The 20810-nt window shown below is 41.6% G+C and overlaps 2 protein-coding genes across 2 annotated transcripts; one reads left to right on the top strand and one right to left on the bottom strand.

The window, feature by feature from the left end:
- Positions 1-233: 233 nt before the first annotated feature.
- Positions 234-8497, top strand: trim65 (tripartite motif containing 65). Its single transcript, XM_061707610.1, has 8 exons — positions 234-278; positions 671-1122; positions 1268-1363; positions 1686-1916; positions 2309-2477; positions 2581-2670; positions 3184-3401; positions 5324-8497. The coding sequence occupies exons 2-8, from the start codon at positions 694-696 to the stop codon at positions 5630-5632; spliced, it is 1542 nt and encodes a 513-aa protein (XP_061563594.1). The 5' UTR covers positions 234-278; positions 671-693; the 3' UTR covers positions 5633-8497.
- wbp2 (WW domain binding protein 2) lies at positions 8494-19139 on the bottom strand. Its single transcript, XM_061707611.1, has 8 exons — positions 18891-19139; positions 17435-17543; positions 15727-15862; positions 15525-15617; positions 15292-15438; positions 13803-13925; positions 10390-10466; positions 8494-10011 (listed from the first exon to the last, which is right to left on the bottom strand). The coding sequence occupies exons 1-8, from the start codon at positions 18947-18949 to the stop codon at positions 9964-9966; spliced, it is 792 nt and encodes a 263-aa protein (XP_061563595.1). The 5' UTR covers positions 18950-19139; the 3' UTR covers positions 8494-9963.
- Positions 19140-20810: the final 1671 nt, after the last annotated feature.

Raw genomic sequence — 20810 nt, 5'->3', positions numbered from 1 at the left:
ACACTCGCCATTCGCCGTTTCGGCAAATACAGCGAAATGAAATAAGAAAAAGAAAAAAAAAGTTGTTATTTCAAAATATAGGTTATGAATGTACGACCTAATTTTGTCAACACAGAGTGTACGAATATTACCTGTTTAACAGTTTTTGCCTGATGATGTTTTTTTGTTTTTCATTTACGTGGGAGCACTTGAAGGCATCATTTTTACGTATGACGTCATCAGGGAAGCTTCGACTGACGCTCTGTCAGATGCTTTGAACGAATGGTTCCGGGGAAGTGGTAAAAAATGTTAATATGTCATGTTTGACTGATGTATTTGTGATGAGAAAAAGGGAAATGATCAAATTTATTGTTAATTTGTTCTATTGTTTTAATATTTTGTATAGTATTCGCCCCTAACAGCCCTCTCTAATGCAATTACTGAAATATAGGCTAACGGTGGCTAACGTTAGCCTCCACTTGGATGATGTAAAATATATAGATGCTAAATTACGACTTGGATGTAGTGTTTTAATAGCTGATTTATTATTCCCTTGTCCATATTAACACTTGGAAAAAATATGGTCGTCTGCTATAGAGAGTTTTCCAGTTCTGTTTACATTTATACTTAACTATGACAATGAAAACATACAATTATGACTAACTTCTTAATGAATGTCCTGTTATTACAGAGGCGTGTGGTCTTTCTTCAAAGATGGAGTCTCAGAATTCAAACCTCACATGTGTCATTTGTCTGGACCGCTTCAAAATCCCTGTGACCATCCCCTGTGGCCACACTTTCTGCAAAAACTGCATCACCATTCACTGGGATGTCAAGAGCAAGTCTGATATTGGCGCCCAGTGCCCCATCTGCAGTGAGAAGTTTCCCACTAGGCCCATTTTAAAGCGAAATGTGTCCCTGTCGGTCCTGACTGAGGCTGCCAACACCACCGGCCCCTCCTGCAGAGAGCTGCCGGTGAGGGGAGGCGATGGGGCGAGAGCTATGCTGCTTTGTGATCTACATAAGAAACCCTTGGTTTACTACTGCCAGCAGGACAAGATGCCTGTATGTCACGAATGTGGGATCTCACAATGCATGAAGCATGACAAAGTCTTGTTGGAAACAGAGAGGGAAAATCAAGAGGTATGTTAAAGCAATGCTGTTACACATTACTCAGTATGAAGTATTCATTCATAACACTTTACTCTTCACTCCAGTGTTAGATCATGTTTAATTCATTATGTCTTATCTAAAACCTTTAGTCTCAGACTGATGTGTTGTCTTTCAGCTGCTATTGGAAATAAAGAGCAAAGAGGTGGAAAAACTCCTGGAAGAAACTCAGAAAAGTATAAATCACATGGCAGAGAATATCAATCAAGCTAAGGTGACTTTTCAGTGTTTATATTTACAAAAGCACAACAAAAAAAACTAGTTTCCTCGTCATGTCAAAAATATGACCTAACGGTTTAGGATTTCTTTACATGTTATTGTAATCAGAGATCAAAAGTGTTTTCAGATTCAGATTCAGACGACTTTTTTAATCCCTTTGGGAGGTTCCCTCGGGCAAATTGAAAGTGTTTGTAGTTGCTCTGATGACATTTTGTTTGGGTAAATTAGAAAATTAAAGAACCATAAAAGGGTAGTATTGCGCATGCGTAGTTGCGTACCTATATTCAGACTTGTAACTGAGCATTTTCCATCAACAGGTGACTCTTCAGCAGACTTCTGCCTGGGTGAACGTCAAGTTTTCCACTCTGATAAAAGTCCTGGGTGAGAAGCAGGAGGCCACAGAGCTTGTCATTGAGGAGCAGAAGGACACGGTCATTGCAGAGGCGGAAGCCCGGCTCGCCCAGCTCAGCGAGCACTCGCAGATCCTCAGAGAGAGCCAGGGCCAAATCGCAGCCCTGCATAACCTCTCTGACACGGACCTCATCAGGGTTGGTACCTTGGACATCAAAGCCAAGCTAGTGGGAGAGGATGGGTTTTTGTATTGAAGTTGCTTCACATAAAGGTTGTAAAAGCAGTATTTTGTCTGATGCTTTTGAGATTTTTACTGCCCACTTGGCTCTTGGGTTTGATGTGTTAGTCAAAATGTGGAAATTGCAAAGAAATTAAAAATTGTCCTGAAACCCGAACTACACTGGCCTCATAAAAGAGCTGGGGTTTAGTTTGTCCTTTCAGGACTATTTTTGTAGCATGATGATGAAACATGATGGAGGGGTGAGAAAGAAGACCCACCTGATTCTCCTTTAAAAGCTGCTATAGGTTTGTTTTTTTTTTTTCTTTTTTAAATATGAATAACATCCCTAAAATACACATTTCGTTACAGGAATCGACGCTTATAAAAGTTCCACGTTTTCAAGAAATTCCCACAGAGATTTCGCCAAACCTTCAGGATCGATTAAATGGCATCACAGATGTCTTGTCCCGAGTCTCCAAGCTGGTTTCTGAGGACCTGGAGAAAGCTGTGAGCAGCGCCGTGGGACAGGACAAAGATGGTAATCTACATTCTGAAAAGGTTTTTCTTTGTAGAAAGTTTGACGTGAACGCAGCTCATCCTGCAGCGTATGCTCTGTTTTAACGTTGCCCGCGGATCTCTAGGCTCCCCTCAGGACAAGAGGCCAGTACTCGCCGTGGTTCCCAGTCCTGCTGCTCCATGCCACCCTGGTGGGAAGGAAGGCCTCAATGCCTGTAAGTCCTACAAGACATTTGATAAATATTACAGATCAGCCACAACATTGTGGCAGGTGCAACTGGTTTACACTGCAGGGGTGTCCAAAGTCGGTCCTCGGGGGCCGGTGTCCTGCATGTTTTAGATGTGTCCCTTTTTTTATCAAACCGTGATACAAGGAGCATCAACAGAACTATCCAGACTTTGATGACAAGGTGGTGATGACCGTTAATTAGAATCAGGTGTGTTGATGCAGGGAAACGACTAAAACATGCAGGACACCGGCCCTCGAGGACCGACTTTGGACACCCCTGGTTTACAGTCTAGGCAGGTGACAGGTGTGGTGTAGATGTGAGTTTCATGTTATCTTATTACTGTATCTCGTAACAGTGTTACTCATTCTGCCCGTCAGGGGTTTTAATGATGTGGCTGACCGCTGTGAGGCTCCTCTAGTACATTAAAACTTTTAAGATTTGATCTTTTAGATCTCAGTTCCTTCCTTGATCCGTCTCCCGTCTCCCGTCTCCCTGCAGATCGATGCTCTCTGACCTTCGACCCTCGCACGGCCAACGGACACCTGTTTCTTTCCCAGGAAAATCGAAGGGCAGAGCACCTGACCTCGGGGCCACGCCATGTCCTCGCCCACGAAGCTCGGTTCGATCACACCTGGCAGGTGCTCTGCTTCCAGGGCTTCACCCACGGACAGCACTACTGGGAGCTGGAGGTGTCCAAACCCTGGGCCTACCTTGGGGTAAGCGCAGCATGTTGTATTTGTACACAATTGCATGGCAGTTGTAAACAAAAGAAGAGATTTTAATCAGGTATGTTGAAAAAAACATTTTATTGGAGACCTTTTAATGAGGATAATAGGCAAAAATAGACAAATAGACAAACCATGCAAATAGACAAAACATGGTTAGACATCACTTCAGTTTTAGAAGTGGATGTAAGTACTCATTTTTAACTACCCCCCCAAAACGAGCACACGATTCTCCCATGATCTTGAAAATCTCAATTTAACTTATAAATCCAAATGAATGAGAAATGCTCAGACTCACTCCTCTTCTGAAACGGCCGTGATGGGACCTGAGGATGTGCTGAGTACGGAGCAAAACCGCAGCGTATCCAGACCGCGGCACTTCCATGCTTGGTGAGACCAAAGAGTAAATCTGTCTCAAATCCAGTGGCGAAACAACTCAGCACCGGGCCCCGATGAAAGATCATTAAACCGGGCCCTGCCCATCACAATGCAAAACAGACACGCTGTGATTGACGCAATCTCACAGCAGATGCATCACCATTCAAATGACAACGGACACTACTGACAGCTTTAACCCTTAACACAACCACAGCGCAGATAGATATGTTTAAAAAAAAATCCACATCAATAACACAAGCACATTGCAATTTGGTGACACGGCAGAACACCACATAAAAACAATCATAGCGCATAAACACAACAAAAAGCACATATAACCAACAGCATAACGCACAGTGCGCTGGTGTGCGACAGAACACCGGCAGTGCCAACAGCTGAGAATAAACCCACACAGCGCACAGATTGAAATTTGGTGGCACAGCGGCACAACCACAAATAAAAACACGCATAAACACAAACAAACTAGTGATAGACTATCACTATAACAAATATTAATAATAAAGGTCATTACTTACAATTACAGTTTGACTTTCCGGGCCTTCCGCTGGGCAAAGTCATTAATTAATTCCTGACAACAGTTCAACTCTCAAGCCTGAATTATGGTTCCGCGTTAAATCGACGCCGTAGGGTACGCGGCGACGTGCGCCGCACGGTGTGCGTCGCCGCGTACCCTACGGCGTAATCTGCGTTGGTGTAACGCGGAACCATAAATCCGCCTTAACTCCTTTCCTCTCCTCACTCGCCAACTCTTCCTCTACGCAAATATGGGTTACACATGCGCACTACACCGGCATCATCCGAGATCATCTATAAATTAATTTTTTTATTTAAACTAGATATATCTTTATAACCAGCCCATAACATTGATGTAAACACACACACCTAACAAAAAAAAAAAAAAAAAAAGTCCAGGGCCCGCACGTCCCCAGGTCCTGCGCGTGCGGGCCCTGGACACGTGCGGGCCCCTATGCAGTCGCATTGTCTGCATATATGGTAGTTTCGCCACTGCTCAAATCCAGTCTTTTTGGTGAAAAGATCCATCGCTAGAGTGTCGTTAACAAACAAAAACATTTATGAAACTCTGTTGTTGGCCTGGAACAATTGTCCCACCTGAACCAAAAACAATTTTTTTAGGATTGATTTTGGGAAGAAAGTCAAAACCCTAAATGTGAAGTATTAGGAACAGATTCTTCTGGTTGTAAAACACGTGTCTTGGAGTTGATTTGAAAACGTCCAGTGGTGGCTGACGGTTTTTCTTATGATGGATTTGCTAAAAAAAAACAGTTCCCACAATCTGAGGCCCGTGAGACTTCTAAATCTTGTTTCTTGTGCATTTAACAACTACAACAGATATGATAATAATTAATCATTTGAACAAACATACGTTCTTCTTTGCTGAAATGCCTCTTGACAAGTTGAGCAAGCATTCATGGTCCCCAGACGAACACCGCCTGCTGTTGCTTCTTTTGTTTTCCACACAGTTCCCCCACAATCTTTGCTCTGTCTCCTACCAGGTGACCTATGAGACCATCCCCAGGAAGGAGAAGGGCAAGAAATGCATGGTGGGTATGAACGAACTGTCCTGGAGCCTGCAGCTGGACGAGCACCAGCTCTGTGCCTGGCACAACGGGCGCCGCGAGACGCTGGCCGGCCCGTCCCACCACAGCCGCATCGGCATGCTGCTGGACTACGAGGCGGGGACGCTCACCTACTACGGAGACGGCCAGACCAGGCTCCACGCCTTCCACTGTGCCTTCACTCAGGAGCTGTTCCCCGCCTGCTGGATCGGAGAAGGAGTCTGCATCACTCTCTGCTCCACATGAGGAGGTGCGGAGAAGCCGCGAAGAGCTCAGTTACTGGAGGCATCAGAACTATAATGCTTCAGTGTGTGAGTAACACAGCAAACACGAGGAAATGGAGCGCTCTGAAGAGCTCTGCGATGCCGACTCTCCCTGAAACACACAGATCAACTACTCTCTTATTTTTCTCTCCTACTACCCCCCGAGGCTGAACAGAGGCACAACAAAAACATCATGTTCCTCCTCAGAGCCCCTTTTACACGGCACTTTTTAAAAAGATGATATATTCTTTCCCTTTTCTTTCTCTGCCTTCCTGAATCATTTCGAGCAGGTGATCCGACTGTGCTTGACTTTATTTTCACTTGGTGGAAACGAACTCTCCTTACATTTTAGTGCCATTTGGCTTTTTTTCTTCCAAGCATTTGTGAATTCCTCTTGTGTGTAGTTTCAGGTAGAAAAATGCACATCTCAACTCAGATTATTCCATTATCACAACAGTCTTTTACTAGTCATAGTGTGGCGATGTTGCACTGCTCTCCTTTGAAACTGTTCATCACCTCAGTATGTCTCTGGTCTCAGATTCACTTCAGCTCTCAGCTTCTGCTCTCCGAGTTCTGAGGAAACCACTAAGAATCAGAAGTCGATGTCTGCTGTCACCATCTTCAAAGATTCAGTTTAGTTATTTTGTTTCATGACTTGGTTATGCCAGAATGGCACGGCTGTGTCGTGCGGTTCATTGTTATTGATCAAAACGCCGCTGCTCGTTGGTTTTCAATTCAATTCAATGTTATTTATATAGCGTCTATTAAAACAGAAGTTGTCTCTAGGCGCTTTCCAGAGACCCAGAACATGAACCCCTGAGCAATTATTACATAAACACTGGCAGGTAAAAACTCCCCTAGTGGGAGAAAAACCTTAAGCCAAACAGTGGCAAGGAACAACTCCCCTTAAGGAGGGAAGAAACCTTGAGCAGGACCAGGATCATAAGGGGGGACCCTCCTGCCGGTATATAGCTTCTTCTGGTAGAGCCCCTTTCCTTTCGTGTTCTCCTTCTACACTTCTTCCCAAAAAAACTTCAACGCACCTCAGAAATCAAACATAGAACAAGCTGCTCTCTTTGCTGCTGTTGATGTAACCATGGTGAGTGATAGATAGATAGATAGATAGATAGATAGATAGATAGATAGATAGATAGATAGATAGATATTGTCATTGTTTTTAGGAAACGCAAGGGAGGGTGAAAACATGACATAACTCCCTGTTCTCCATAGAAATCGTTAATGATGGTGGCGTGATGCCTCTTTCTGGACTTCATTTAAAGATGAATTAAGTAATGAAGTGAAAAATTTGCTAAACCAAGATGCGTTTGTAAAATATAAAACCAAAATGCTCAGGCTCTTCCTTCTAACCATCAAAAAACCCCACCACCAGAGCATGTGTCAGACACATCATTGCGAGGGTGGCGATGTTGAACACCGAGAAGCGACAAAAAAACAGAACTAGTCAGCGGTTGAACATGTCGAGATTGCAACATTTAAAGGATGACCACTCTGCCGGAAAATCTCAGAACCAGCAGTTTACAGCCCTATTCTGAATCTTGTAATTCATCCTTAGTTGAGCCCACCTTTCTCAAAATCACTGAGCTGGTTCCACGCACGGTGACAGCTACACCTTTACCTGGTCCGGATGAGTGCATGTCATTGGCCCTGAACAAGGAAGTCCGCTTGAGTGGCAGAACGGGTGATAAATCACTTCAGTGACAGCTGCTCATGTGTTCACTCCGTTGGGATTTTTTTTATAGGCTTGTTTCTTAGACAATAAATAGCAATAAATAGCAAAAATCCCAAGATCCTAAATGTTCACGTGCGTTCACAAGAACCCTGGAGAGCAAGGAGAGCAAAAAACTGAAAGGCAGAATGCACATGAGACGTTCGTACTTGCATCAGTGAATCTGAGTTCAGAAACTCTGTTTTTGGATAGTGGTGGATATTTCCACCCAGGCAGGTGATTTGAAGGAGCTCAGTTCAACATCTGAGGATATAAAAACAAGAAATAAATCCTGCTCTTATTTGGAAAAGCACGTTCTATACCAAGATAGCAATATGCAACACCTTTAACTGTTAATTTTTACAATTAACAAGCAAATCATTTAAATCTCCACACCTGCTGGATTAAGTGTTGTAAAGACTAAATTCCATTGTTATTATTTTTCCATTTTTGTTGCTGTACGATGAGAAATGAGACACTGAGCAGCAGGTGGGTGCATCTGATCTAAGTATCTATTAGAAGTTTTTCTACATTACTGAAGTATTTATAGACAGTTTGGAGTTTGCCACGAGTACAAAAGTAGATGGTTTAACAAGAATAACACCGTAGACGGTTGATGTTTGCTGCCATCTCATGTCACACGAGTCAGACTTGACACCTGAGGTGTTGGTGGTAAACGGGACGCCACAGCGCATTTCTTTTGAAATCAAAACCTGACTAACCGAACACATGCAGACTGTTTAAGATGTTACTGTATTCCTTTAGATTTAAAAAAAAAAAAAAAAGAGTAACTTACCCTGTAATTCTACAGCCCTTTTATTTACTTTGTGTTTGAGAAATAAGTACATTGAAATGTTTTGTTACATTCTTGTGTTTCTACTGCACAGAGAAGTCAGTCCACTCAAAGATGTGCACTGGTGCTTGACGCAGTGTTTACAGGACCTGCTGGAGGACAGTCCTCCCAGCTTCAGGTCCAACTGCGGCCATGCGGGCTGGTCGTTACTACTGAGGCTGCACCGCTAAAAACATCTCTGGGTTTCAGCCCAAATGCACAACTGAATCGCTCTGAAAGCAGTCTCAAACCTGACAGCGTCACGGATTCTGCTGCACTTTTTTTGGGATTTTGAGCACTTAGCATAGTCGTGACCTCTGACATGTTGGACTTCGGTACTTGAGGCTCAGGACATCACACATGCGTGTTTGGGAAACTGCTGTGGATTTGCACGAGAGTCTGAACGAGCAGACGAGGACTACATGTGACATAAACCCCCCCCTCAGCTGACTGGGGTACGTTTGTGTCAGTCCTGGGTGTTGAAATAAAGACGACTCCAGTCCACGAGTCAAGAACCGTTTATTAAAATCCAATCCAACGCACACATGCATCAGCTGAGATCATGCTTCGTTTCCTTATTTGAGCCATTTTACATGAGTCATTCAATAAATAAGTTTGAAATAAATACAGAGCTTTTATTTTATTATACACGCAGCCATGACACAGCAAACGGGGGCCCAATGCATAGCATTCAGAAAGTGCAAAGAATCGGCCATGGATGTGCCACAGATGCGGTTAGAGGTCAGTGATCACAGGAGGAAGCGCAGGACTCGCGCCAGACCGAGTTAAGACACGGACCACAAACTGGGGGGTTCAGACCACAAGCACAAAGACCAGGACCCTTGAATTACTTTGTTTTATGTGGAATGGTCGTGATGTTCGGCTGGTAGTAAATCTGATCAGTGAACCTTCATGAGGATGAGATAACAGGAAGTGACATCATGGTGTGACTGCTCTGCACATTGTAAAGGTAATCCCTCCTGGCGGTTGGTCCCTGCTGGCGCCGCTGGCCTTGGCCCCGCCCCCTCTAATCCAGGATCAGGGATTCGCTGCTGGAGCTCTGCGCCGCTCCGGCGTTTCTTCTCCTCATCCACTAAAACATGTCCAAGCACACCGCGCCCCTCTCCCTACAAAAGCTTGTTTTTTTTTCTTTTCCTCCAGGTTAGTGTTCTTGAGAAAATATCTCCTTTTTAAAAGTCTACATATTAAAAGCATGTACACACAAATAATAGAAAAATAACCGACTGCATTCAGCTCGCCTATGGACAGATCAGCAAAGTAATCAACATGATTAGATCGAGTCTCATTTAACAGACGGTCGTAGAAAATTATAAGTGAACTTTACAGCAAACTCTTGCTGAATCTACAGTTTAAGGTTGCAGTTGATTCATGGGACACTCGAAAGGCATTAAATACTAAAGTAGCCGTCAGATTTGTCCAAAAAGCCATAAACCCTGACCACTTTGGCTCGTCAAAACACAGCTATCAACACTTCTACTTCCAATCAAATAAAGGTGCTTCTGAAGAGGATAAAGCTGATTTAATTACAGGAGTCATTAAAAGGAATGGAAAAGGCGAACAAACCGAGCCATGAAAGCGACAAAATAAAATAATTGAAATAACAAGGATGAGTTGGAAGCTGACTAGGAACACAAGGTCGAGAGTTAGAGGAGGGGGAGAGGGAGAAGAAAGAAAAAGGGACTTCGGTCCTCCTGATGTCCAGGTAATGGAATGAGAGAAGTGACTGCAAACAGGTCTACTGGTTCTTCTTGTCTTCTGGAGGGGAGTAGGGAGGAGGCTTGTCCTGCAGAGAGTCATGTTTGGGCACAACAGTGTTCAGTAGTTGGACCTGAGCATCTAAAAGGCTGTTTTAAGAGGCTCAGGTGTGTCAGACGAGCAGCAGTACAATAATAGCACTCAACGTACTCCGGCAGACAGTACCGAAACCTCGGAAATGGTGTTTCTGTCGCTGCAGGAGCTTTGAGTGCGTTTACAGCACCTGAACATTGAGACTCGAGAGTATTTGTAGCATTTATGATCACACAGTTCACCGTGAACTTGGCCTCTGCTGCAAATATCTGAGTGCTGCTTTCATTAGAGTGTGTGTGTGTGTGTCGCTGCTTTTACACAAAACTATCAACGCAGGAAGCCCTAAATCTGGGTCAAGCGTGAGGAAGCTCACCTGTGGCAGGTACACGTGCGTCGGAGGCAGAGTGGCAGGGCTGGCGCTCGCCGCTGCCTCGGCTGCTTTGGCCTCCGCTGCAGACAGGAGGACAGGAGGTCATTAATCCAAGAATACTCCATATTATATTAAACAAAACGAGCAAATCAACCCAGCGTTGTGACTGATGGTGCAGTTAGGAGGGAAGTAAACGAGGGGAAAGTCAGGTTCTCTCTTTGAAATCTTAAGAAAGAGTAAAGGTGCGGGTATACTTCTGCGTCACACACACGCAGAGCACACGGCGCACCCGTGACGCCGTCACGAATCCTTCGGACTTCTCCGTCTCTCCATTTGGTCGCGGTGCAGTACCCCCCGCGGCCACTAGTTAGCGACCTTTTTCTGAATGGTTTATCCGACTTTTTCCGGTCACAGTAAATCAAAGAGATAAGGACAACTATTGTGCAAAAAACAAAAACAAAAAAAATCACATATAAACGAAGAAAAGAGCCCTGGAAGTTCACTACTGATTCAAACCGGAAACCGGAAATGCTTCGCTTTCAAACGAACCAATCACAGCCCTCTCGGTCTGCGTGTGGTCGGCGTCTCCTCGACGCGTAGTTACAATTTTCAGGAGGTGCACGTCAGTGACGGCGCATGTGACGGCGTGTCCTCTGCGTGTACAAAAACCACACGCCGTAGACACGGCGTCGTTTTGACGCAGAACCATAATTCAGCCTTAACGCCATCAAAAAAATCTGTTTCCAACATCGTGCTGCTGTATTTCCTTCAGTTAAAAGTTGTTTTGTGGGTTTACTTTGATCAAGTATCTGTTAAAAAGAGTAAGTGGGGTTCAAATCTGCATTTTCCCTGGCTGTTTTATAACTTTTTTTTAACCTATTCCTTGTGGGATTTGGTGTGAGGAGCATCAATGTGTTGAAAGGTTTAATTAAAGCTCAACTTTCCAAGAGAACCTTGATTACAATAAAACCTCCTGTGATATAGTTACTGTTGTAGTTGTAGTTACTGTTCATCTCTGGGGGAGTTGAAAAGTAACTACAAACTCCACAGACTTTGAGGCAGCGATGCTGCAAACCTTTAGAAGATACTTAAAAAGGTTTTTTTGTTTTTAACCCTGAACTGAGAGAAACTCTGGGTTTCTCGTATCTGATAGTGAGGTAACTCAAACAGTCGCAGAAACTGAGGTAACTTATCTTTAGAGGCACGTTACCATGGTAACTTACATTGTGACCTGGTCTAAAACAGGTTTTGTTCTATAAAACAGGCAGCTCCTCTCTTCAGAGCTGAAGCAAGGTTGTGTTTGTTTGGAAACTGATCCTAAAGACCATTTAGCGAGATCTAAACAGTGATGTGTCCTTTTATTTATGAAGAGTCGGCACATTCAGCATTTAATAAATACATTTAACAAGGATACTTAGTTCTTGTCAGTGTGATACCCTGACCTCCCCGTCCCTGTTTTTATTGCATTAATTACATGCACTCAACACCAGGGGCGGGAGGGGGGCCCACATCACCCGCGTTCCCTCGCCGGCCTGGGATAGGTGTGTCCACCCAAACGTGCGTCCTGCCCACCCAATCAAAGTTATGGGGATCCTTTATTTTTTTATAATGTTATTTTTTTATAAATTAAAAAAATATCACAGAATATCTGTACCGTTTCTGATTGGGTGGGCACTGCACATCATTTTTAGACACAACAATGAACGGCGGAGGGACCCGGAGCAAAATGAGCACATCAGAGAAGTTCAGAACAGAACACACTGAAGGCTGATTTATGGTTCTGCGTTAAACCAACGCAGAGCCTACTACGGCATAGTGTACGCTAGGGGTGTATAGTATACGATACACTAATCTCACGATAACGATACGATACGATATTATAGCAGTATTTTTTTTAACAACCTTGAATGAGGAACATATGACTGGAAAAAATTGTCTTTAATTTGAAAGACACAAAATACAAAACAATGCTGTGCGTTTGCTCTATTGTTACAGTTTGTAATGCTTTATAACTGTTTAAGTTTTAAAGAGAAAGCCAGGACAACCATTTTCCACAAACTGAACTAAAAGTAAATGTCAGGTTTGCATTATGCATCTTCAGTATAAATATTTTGCCACAAACTGAATAGTTAGTTTCTCTCATGTATGATTTCATTTTTTTTCTTTCTAATTTAACAACTAAAATTAAATAAATAAATAAATAAAAGTAAATAAATACATACAATTTTACATCATCAAAAAGATTGATTCATGCTCACCTTATAAGTGTAAGAGGAGATTTATTTTTGTTAAGGTTATTTTGGTAATTCAGGGTTCATTATTTTATAAATATATTCTTTATATGCTGATGTAAATCAGGGACTATAATGACACTAGTCAGTTTATCTGTAGTTGTTAGTATATTTTAGATTGGGCGGAGTGATACAGCACTAGGTGCTGTGTTGATGCTCTAAAATCCTACGCTGTTGAGCGGACATTAAAGTACACTGGAGCTCAGCAGAAGTTGCCCGCGTGTTTATCCTACTCACGACCCGAAAAAGGTTTAATTTAATAAGGTAAGGCTAAACTCTACACCAGCCTTACATAAGTAAAAGTTCAGAGCTCAAAACGGGTCCACAAAACGGGACTAGTTTCTTCTGAGCGGAGTAAGATTTCTGTCCGCGGGTCGAGGTGCGGTCGCGGCCGGATGCGCGTTTCTAGTCAACACAATAGATTCATATTAATAACCCAATATCGCGATACAGTTTGTCACCTCCACGACACGTATTGTGACGTTTTTGTATCGCGAAATTTCGTGGCACGATATGTTGCACCCCTAGTGTACGCCGTAAGGCTGATTTATGGTTCTACGTTACACCAACGCAGAATGGTGCGCGTCGCCTGTTTCATTCGGTGCGCAAAAAACCGATTGGTTAAAGTTTTTACAGGATTAAAGCTGTCAGAGAGGTTGGATTTTTTTCTTTCCTTTTTCTGAACACATTATTCACTGGCTACTCTCAGGATGGAAGGACCATTTCACCCAGTATAACAAATGTTTTTGAATACGATCACAGACTATACCTTTAAGCAAAAAAACATTTTAAAGAATTACATTTATGATTCTACTAAATTAAGACATTTTTGTGTCCACTGTTCACTTTGGGGTTAAGTTAAATACAGTCAAGAAGTTGATGTCTTACATATATATTTACACCAAATCAGTTATTTTTATTTTCTTTACCACAGAAAGTCTGTGGCTAAGCGATTCAAACTGACACAATGTAACAATAACAACAACAACATTAATAACAACAATAATAGTAATAAACATTGTAGAATTTGCTCAAACAGCTAGAAAGTTTATGAACTCTGAGCAGTTTTAATGCCGAGTAAGTTTTACTGGGGCAGTTGACGGGCAGCACTTGAGCGACACTGACCTGCTGCTGAGGACGGCAGGTCTGGGTCCCGCGGCGGCTGCTGGCCCAGGGGAGCAGAGTAAGGGGGGGGTGGCACGTAGCCCACAGAGGCATCAAACGCCGGAGGACTGGTGTAGAATCCGTCTGAAACGAAGGAGTGAAACGACACAATTAAGACCAGCTGAGACCAGCAGTTTAAGGTCATTTGAAAAAGGAAGTAAACCCCGAATAAAACCACTGATCACAGAGCAACACTGACAGTGTTTTGCCCATTTTTTTATGACTGACTGAACAATACAAAATATTACCAAATCAAACCTTGGTCACTTTCAAACAAGGTCATTAATCAGTTACAGAGCTGATGTTTGCAGCGCAACGTCAGTCTGAACAGTCATGTTGCAACTCATCCGACTCCTGCAGTGTGACAGTGTTGCGTTGGTGCCAGTTTGGATGGAGAAGCCAGTCGCATCACGATCCCGTCTGCATCCACACGCATCTCTGTAAGGAGGTAGCAGCCGCTCCTCCACAAAGGGCTATTGTTAAACGTTGCTCCCTTTCTCTTCACCGTTCTGTTCATTGTCATCTGTTTATTACTTTGCTGGCTTCCACTGCACAACTAACTAACGCTCCGGCTGCTCGTCTACTCCTGTGAAAGTTGTGCAGTGCGTGACATCTTGTGATCGTTCCCTCTCTCTCTCCTGCTCCCTTCAGGGCTCTGGCCAGTTCACATCAAGTCTGGGATAGGGCTGCTCGATTTTGCCCAAAAATAAAATCACGATTTTTTTCTCTCAAAATCCGATTTTCGATTACGATTATTTTGTGAATTGACAAAAGGCAAAGAAATGATTTCAAATATGCTGTTTTTTTATTGAACATTTGCCCCATTGGGCTTTAAGTGCAAACTTTGCTCTTATTAAACCAAAAATGAATGAATAAAGTGCAAAACTCTGTAAAATAAGTTGAAAAAAAGTTTTAAAAAATATAATAAAATATAGTTATATCTCTGAAAAAAAAAAATCAGCAAATCAGCACTTGCAAACATACAGTAAGTTATATATCCAATTAAATAAAACAAGACATTTTCTAATTAAACTAAACTGGGTCTTTGCATGCTAAATAATAATGCAACCCATGAAGGAGGTAGAGGTGTGTAATGTCAGTCATTACATTTGCTATTCACATTTGCAAGTTTTTTGCAAGGAACACGAGCCTACCGCATCTGGCTTGAGGGATGCCCGGTGGCATGTTACAACGCCCCCTCCTACACTAAAGAGCCTCTCCCATGGGGCACTGGTCGCAGGTATTGAGAGGTATTTCCATCAATCATTAATATGGTATCAATCATTAATATGTGTGCAGACAAGGTAAAAAAAAAAAGAAGTGAAAAATCGATTTTAACGTTTTAACATCGTTCTAATTACATAATCGCGATTACGATTTAAAATCGATTAATCGAACAGCCCTAGTCTGGGATAACAAACAGCCGCAGTCAGAGCGTAGCAGCCCTCACCTGGAGGAGGAGCGGTGGCGTAGGAGTAGCCGGGCGGAGGTCCCGCCGGGTACATGCCATTGGCGGGGGGAGGAGGGTAGCCGAAGGCCCCGTTAGCCATGAAAGGACATCCACCGAAGCCAGTAGTCACAGGTTGCCCTCTGGCTGCTGAAACGCGGTGAATTAGCAGATGATAACCAGTTAAAATACATGTGGCGCAACAGTATTTTGACACTTTTGTTCGTTTATCGTACCCTGAGCTGCGACCTGCAGCATGTATTGCCCAAACTCAATGGCTCCTCCAGAGGCAAAAATCAGCTTGAATGTAGCGCTGCCTTCCCAACCACCTTTCAGGAAATTTTCAAGAGAAATTAACACATCTACTGACCGACACAAGCACCGGCCGTTCATCAGTGATACAGCGGACATGACACATACGACTGGACGTGAACCCACCTCCAGGCTCCGCACCGACGGTGCCTTTGATGTAATTAGCCCCCAGGACAGGCTGTTTGATCTCACAGCCCTTCATCAGGTAGAAGGGCATCATAAAAGACAGCAGCCCATCCCGCCCTTTAGCCAGGAAGATCACCTGAGAAGCAAACCACAAATACCGTAACGTTAAATTTAAGCGAACTCAAAATGCACGATCAACGTTCTCCATCTAGGCTCTTTAAAGCTCCCTTATAATATTTAAAAATATAATTATCCTGAAAAAGTACGGCAACTGACTTGTCTGACAGAGTCCAAAACTTAAAAAAAAAAACACCTTATTTTCTCCATTTTTCCTGTAGGTTTTTAAACAGTGCCAAGACAGGACAATCTATTTTAACCAAATCAGGTTTTTATATTTTCTATATGCATAAAAACAATAAAAATCCACTGATCATGGTGGGTTTTAGCATTAAGCAAATACAACTTAAAAAAAACAAAACAAGTAACATTTTTTCACTATCCGTTGTATTCATTCAACAAAATTGAAGCCATAAAGAAAGAAGAAAAAAGAAAAAACATCTTGAAGCATCTGCTTCCTGTATGACTTTATCAGTCTCTCACATCGCTGTGGAGGGATTTTAGTCTCTTTACAACACAGCTTCAGTCTTTGGGCATTTGCCTAATGAACGCTTTGCTTACTTTACAAGTTATTCACGTTAAACCTTGTGCATGTGGTAAATGTGCAACACTCCCGAACAAGGTAGAGAACATTTGCTGAAAAGAGATGCAGCAGGTGACGGCGGAGCAAAAACATCACACCAAATAAACCACAGTGATGAAGGAATTATTATCTTTGCCTAGCCAATTTACTGTCTGTGTTTGTAAATGAGAACTACATTAAAATCACAGAAGCAGCCAAAAAGACAATTCCTTCAGATAATTTGGTGTACACAATCTTAGGCTTTGGAACTGGGCAGAGCCCACGTGGAGTCCAGATGCAGCGGCTGTTTTGTCATTAGTTTCTCCTGACATTATGTCAATGAAGTTCTGGAAATGTGGTCTGAAATCTTGTGCTTCAAGTGCATTTATTGATGAACATTTTGTCAACTACTCAAAATTCAATTAGATGACGTGAAAGATGATGCTTCAGTTCAAACCATTTCTGAACCATTTAAAGCCACTCCATGTAGTAATACCACTTCTGGCCTCATGGGGGCATATAGTGTAGCTGTGCTGTTCCAACTGAAGAGCCACTGAAAATACTCTACTGCAGTGTTGTTCAATTCTGCTCCTCAACGGCCGCTGTCCTGCATGTTTTAGACGTTTCCCTGTGTATGAAGAGATAACACAACCCCTCTCTCTTTGGTACTGTCAGTATTTCTATTCAGTGACCCATTCAGATTTGCAAGGCCCTATGATACCCCAGACATGGCTAAGAGAAGAATTTCCCAGCTTCCTCATCTTTATTTACAATATTACAACATGTTGCACCATTACAAAGGATAGCACAGATCTTTACGACCAATTTTCACAGACTCCACCCCCTTAAACTGCCGGCTATGAGCACAAAGGGAACTTTTGTACTGTATCCTTTGAGTATTTTGACCAAAATATGACATTTTGTCAACTTTTGAGAAAACAAAGATCACGACATGTCTCCTTTAAATGAAGGAAAGATGTGATATGAGGCCTTTGAGGCTGAACCTGCATTCTGGCTCTTGTCCCTCACCCTGTATGGCGTAAGATAGATGCTTCCCTTCTTGCTCTTTCTGAAGGCTTCAGGCAGACTGTCCGCATCGCAGAAGATAAGCTCCACGTTATCATGGTTCATCAACACACTAGTGACACAGGGAAAAAAAAAAAGGCACAATGAAATTCTGACCATTGGATTTTCTCTGTGCACAAGATTAAACTATACATTTTGAAATATGTTTATGAAATGACTCAAGCCCCCAACTTGCGTAATCTTTGAGTTAAAGGCTTAAAAATGAGATCACCGGGTTATTGTGCAACTGTCCAGTCACTGAAGATGGGTCATCTGTTTCCCACAGTTCAAAGTAACACTGAAGTAAAAGGATTACACTTTCAGGCCATCTAGTGACAGGGCTTTAAAGTAGATGAAGAGGGTTATATTTACCTGCAGTGGGTTCTAGAAAAATCTATCTGTGAGAGCTAACCTCACTGTTACCACCCTGTATCCAGAAGCTGTTTCAGCAAAGACAAAGTATAGTAAGCTGAGAGGAAGCTGTATGTTCACAAAAACAAAAAACAAAACGGATGTCAAACATAGATGTGTGTCAGTTTACGGGGTTAATCTGTGGAATGTTTTGGAAATGGAAATTAAAGGGTGCAGTACATACCAAATATTTAAAAAAATATTGAAGAACAAGAACATGCGAATTTCCCCATTGAGGGAGTAAAAAAGGATTATCTTATCTTATCTTATGCTCATTAAGTATGATCATATTATATGAGTGTTTATGTAAGTGTCTGAACTTAAATAGATAATGTGTCTATGCAGGTTACTGAATGAATTCAATATACAAAAAGTATATTAAATGTTTTTCTTTCAATTTATTTACTGCTCTGTATCGGTATATGTAGGAGCTGACAGAAATGTATTATAAAAGCGTAATAAGCCAAGCTTCAGCCCACAGCTTTTCGGTCTTGTTTTGTTTATATATTTTGGTCTAATGCAATATTAGTATTAACTTCATGTTATTTGTTGTTTTCTTTTGAATTCTTATTTTGGAAATGACCGAAATAAACAAAAAAAACAACAAAAAAACCCACCAAAAACGTGATGACAAAACAAAACAAACCTTTCATAGCAGCAGGCCCGAGGAGTGGTGGCTGCAGCTACGCAGCAGGACTGCTCTGCAGCCCAATGCATGCAAGACAACTCATGCAATCACAATAAATGACATTTCATCATTGAAACCTTGAAATAAAAAAATAAATGCACATTGATAAACGTTTCCTGGCATCACATGTGACGCCTGTTTCGGTGCTGCTGATATAACAGGGTGAGGGCCATGTCTGGGCCACGAAACCCAAGCCCGGTATGCGTGTTTGTATGAACATGACTTCATTAGTTTGAAGTGCTGATGAGTAAAACACAGGGTTTGTGTTTAAAGGAGGTGGATGTGGTGCAGACGGAGCCAGCCCGAGCCGTAACGCGGTACCTCTCACTGTTGTTGATGATGACTCCCCCGGACTCCGAGTTGTTCTGGTTCAGAGACATGACGACGGACCTCCAGTCTCTCTCACGGGGGGGAAAACAGATCAACGATGGTGCAGAAAAAAAAAACGTATCCAAAGGCCGTCGGAAAGCTGCGCTAGCTCGCAGATCTCGGTCGGGTTTTACTGCAAATGCTGCACCTGTTCCTCCGCCATGCGCGTGACGTCACCCGCCGAGTGACGTCACGTACGCTTGGCTCGATTTAAATTTAAAAAAATAATTTAAGTAACTTTTTTTCTCTCTTTTTAATTACTACGGGTAACAGAACTTTCTACAGTTTTCTACAGCAGTTACATTTTTTTTCCTTCTAGTTATTTACACCATAAGTGTTGTTACTGTCTTCATCTGCTATTGGAAATACTATATGACAATCTCAGCTATTGCACAATTTTGAAAGCTAATATTTATGTAATTCTTTTTGTTTCCATTTTGGATGAGTTCACCTCTATATTTAATTTTTTATCCGTTTTATTCTTTGTTATTCTACCTTGTAAGTTGTTATAATACAAAAGCTATTTTTCTTATAAATAGTTTATTTTTATTTTTTGCATTTAAGGGTTCTTTCTGTTTTAATCTGTTTATTTTATCTGTTTTTTTTGTTTTTGCTTTGTTTTTTTATTGAGAAGTTATAAGAACATCAGACAAGTGCTCCAATATATATATGTAACAAAAAAATAAATGAATGAGACATAAACGAGTGAATAAATAAAATATGAAAAAGAAGAAAAAAGGAAATGAAAAAATAAATAAGTAAAATGTAAATACAGTATTCATCTTTAAAAAAAACGTCTCATATATATCTGTGGATGTTATACTTTGCTTGGTGTCGATTAGTTTAAGGGATGTTTATCTTATCTGTAATCTGTAACTGAGGAGTGAAATAATGCGTGACATAAGCACTGACGGAAATTTATAGAGTTTTCTACAGCAGCTAAATTTTCCTTTTAGCTATTTTACATATTAACACCATGAGTGTTGTAAAACAGAAACATATTCTTACTGTTTTCATCTGCTATTGGAACATGGACGCACAATTTTGAAAGCTAACATTTATGTAATAAATATTATTTATAACTTTAGCCTTTTTTGTTTACATTTTGGATGAGTTCACCTCTATATTGATTTTTATCCGTTATATTCTTTGTTATTCTACCTTGTTAGTTGTTACAGTACAAAAGTTATTTAAAGTCTTTCCTATAAATAGTTTATTTGTTTTCATTTATTGCATTTAAGGGTTCTTTCTATTTTAATGTGTTTATTTTTATTAGAAACACATTGTGCCTCAGGTTTGGAGTAGCAAAATGCGAATTCATGGTCTGCTTGGCAAACAGTCATAGAAGTGTTTTCATCTGTCTAGGTCTTCTAATTTCTCTCCAACCCAGACACACATTATTTGTGCATACACAGTGTGGATGCAGATAAGCAGATGCTAGTGCATGCATGGATGCATGGGTCAGTTGCATAGTTGTTGGTTTAAAAAGCTGCTTTTAAATACTTTATGTTATTTTACTACTATATGCTAATATATTGAATGACCAGCCTTGGTGCCTCAGTTTTTTTTTTCACTGTCCAAAAAGTTGATTAATGACATGGTAGATGTTAGTGTAACTGTGCATGGTAGTTTGTTTTGTTTATTATTTGTCTACCCACAACATTGACAAGAATGAAGCAGATATAAAGGATGGACAAATGCAGTCAGCTAAGATGTCATTAGGCACACTTGTCATAGCTATAACTGGTCTATATACTGTACACCACTGTGTGAATACCAACAAACCTGTTCCACAGGAACAACCCACCCTCCACCCTAAATATGCAAATGTGTAAAAAAAAACAAAAAACCAACCCACTCTGTCATGTTCAT

The sequence above is a fragment of the Cololabis saira genome, chromosome 19 (assembly GCF_033807715.1).
Source record: "Cololabis saira isolate AMF1-May2022 chromosome 19, fColSai1.1, whole genome shotgun sequence".
In the NCBI taxonomy this organism is placed as follows: Eukaryota; Metazoa; Chordata; class Actinopteri; order Beloniformes; family Belonidae; genus Cololabis; species Cololabis saira.
This window is presented reverse-complemented; position numbering and strand designations above follow the sequence as displayed.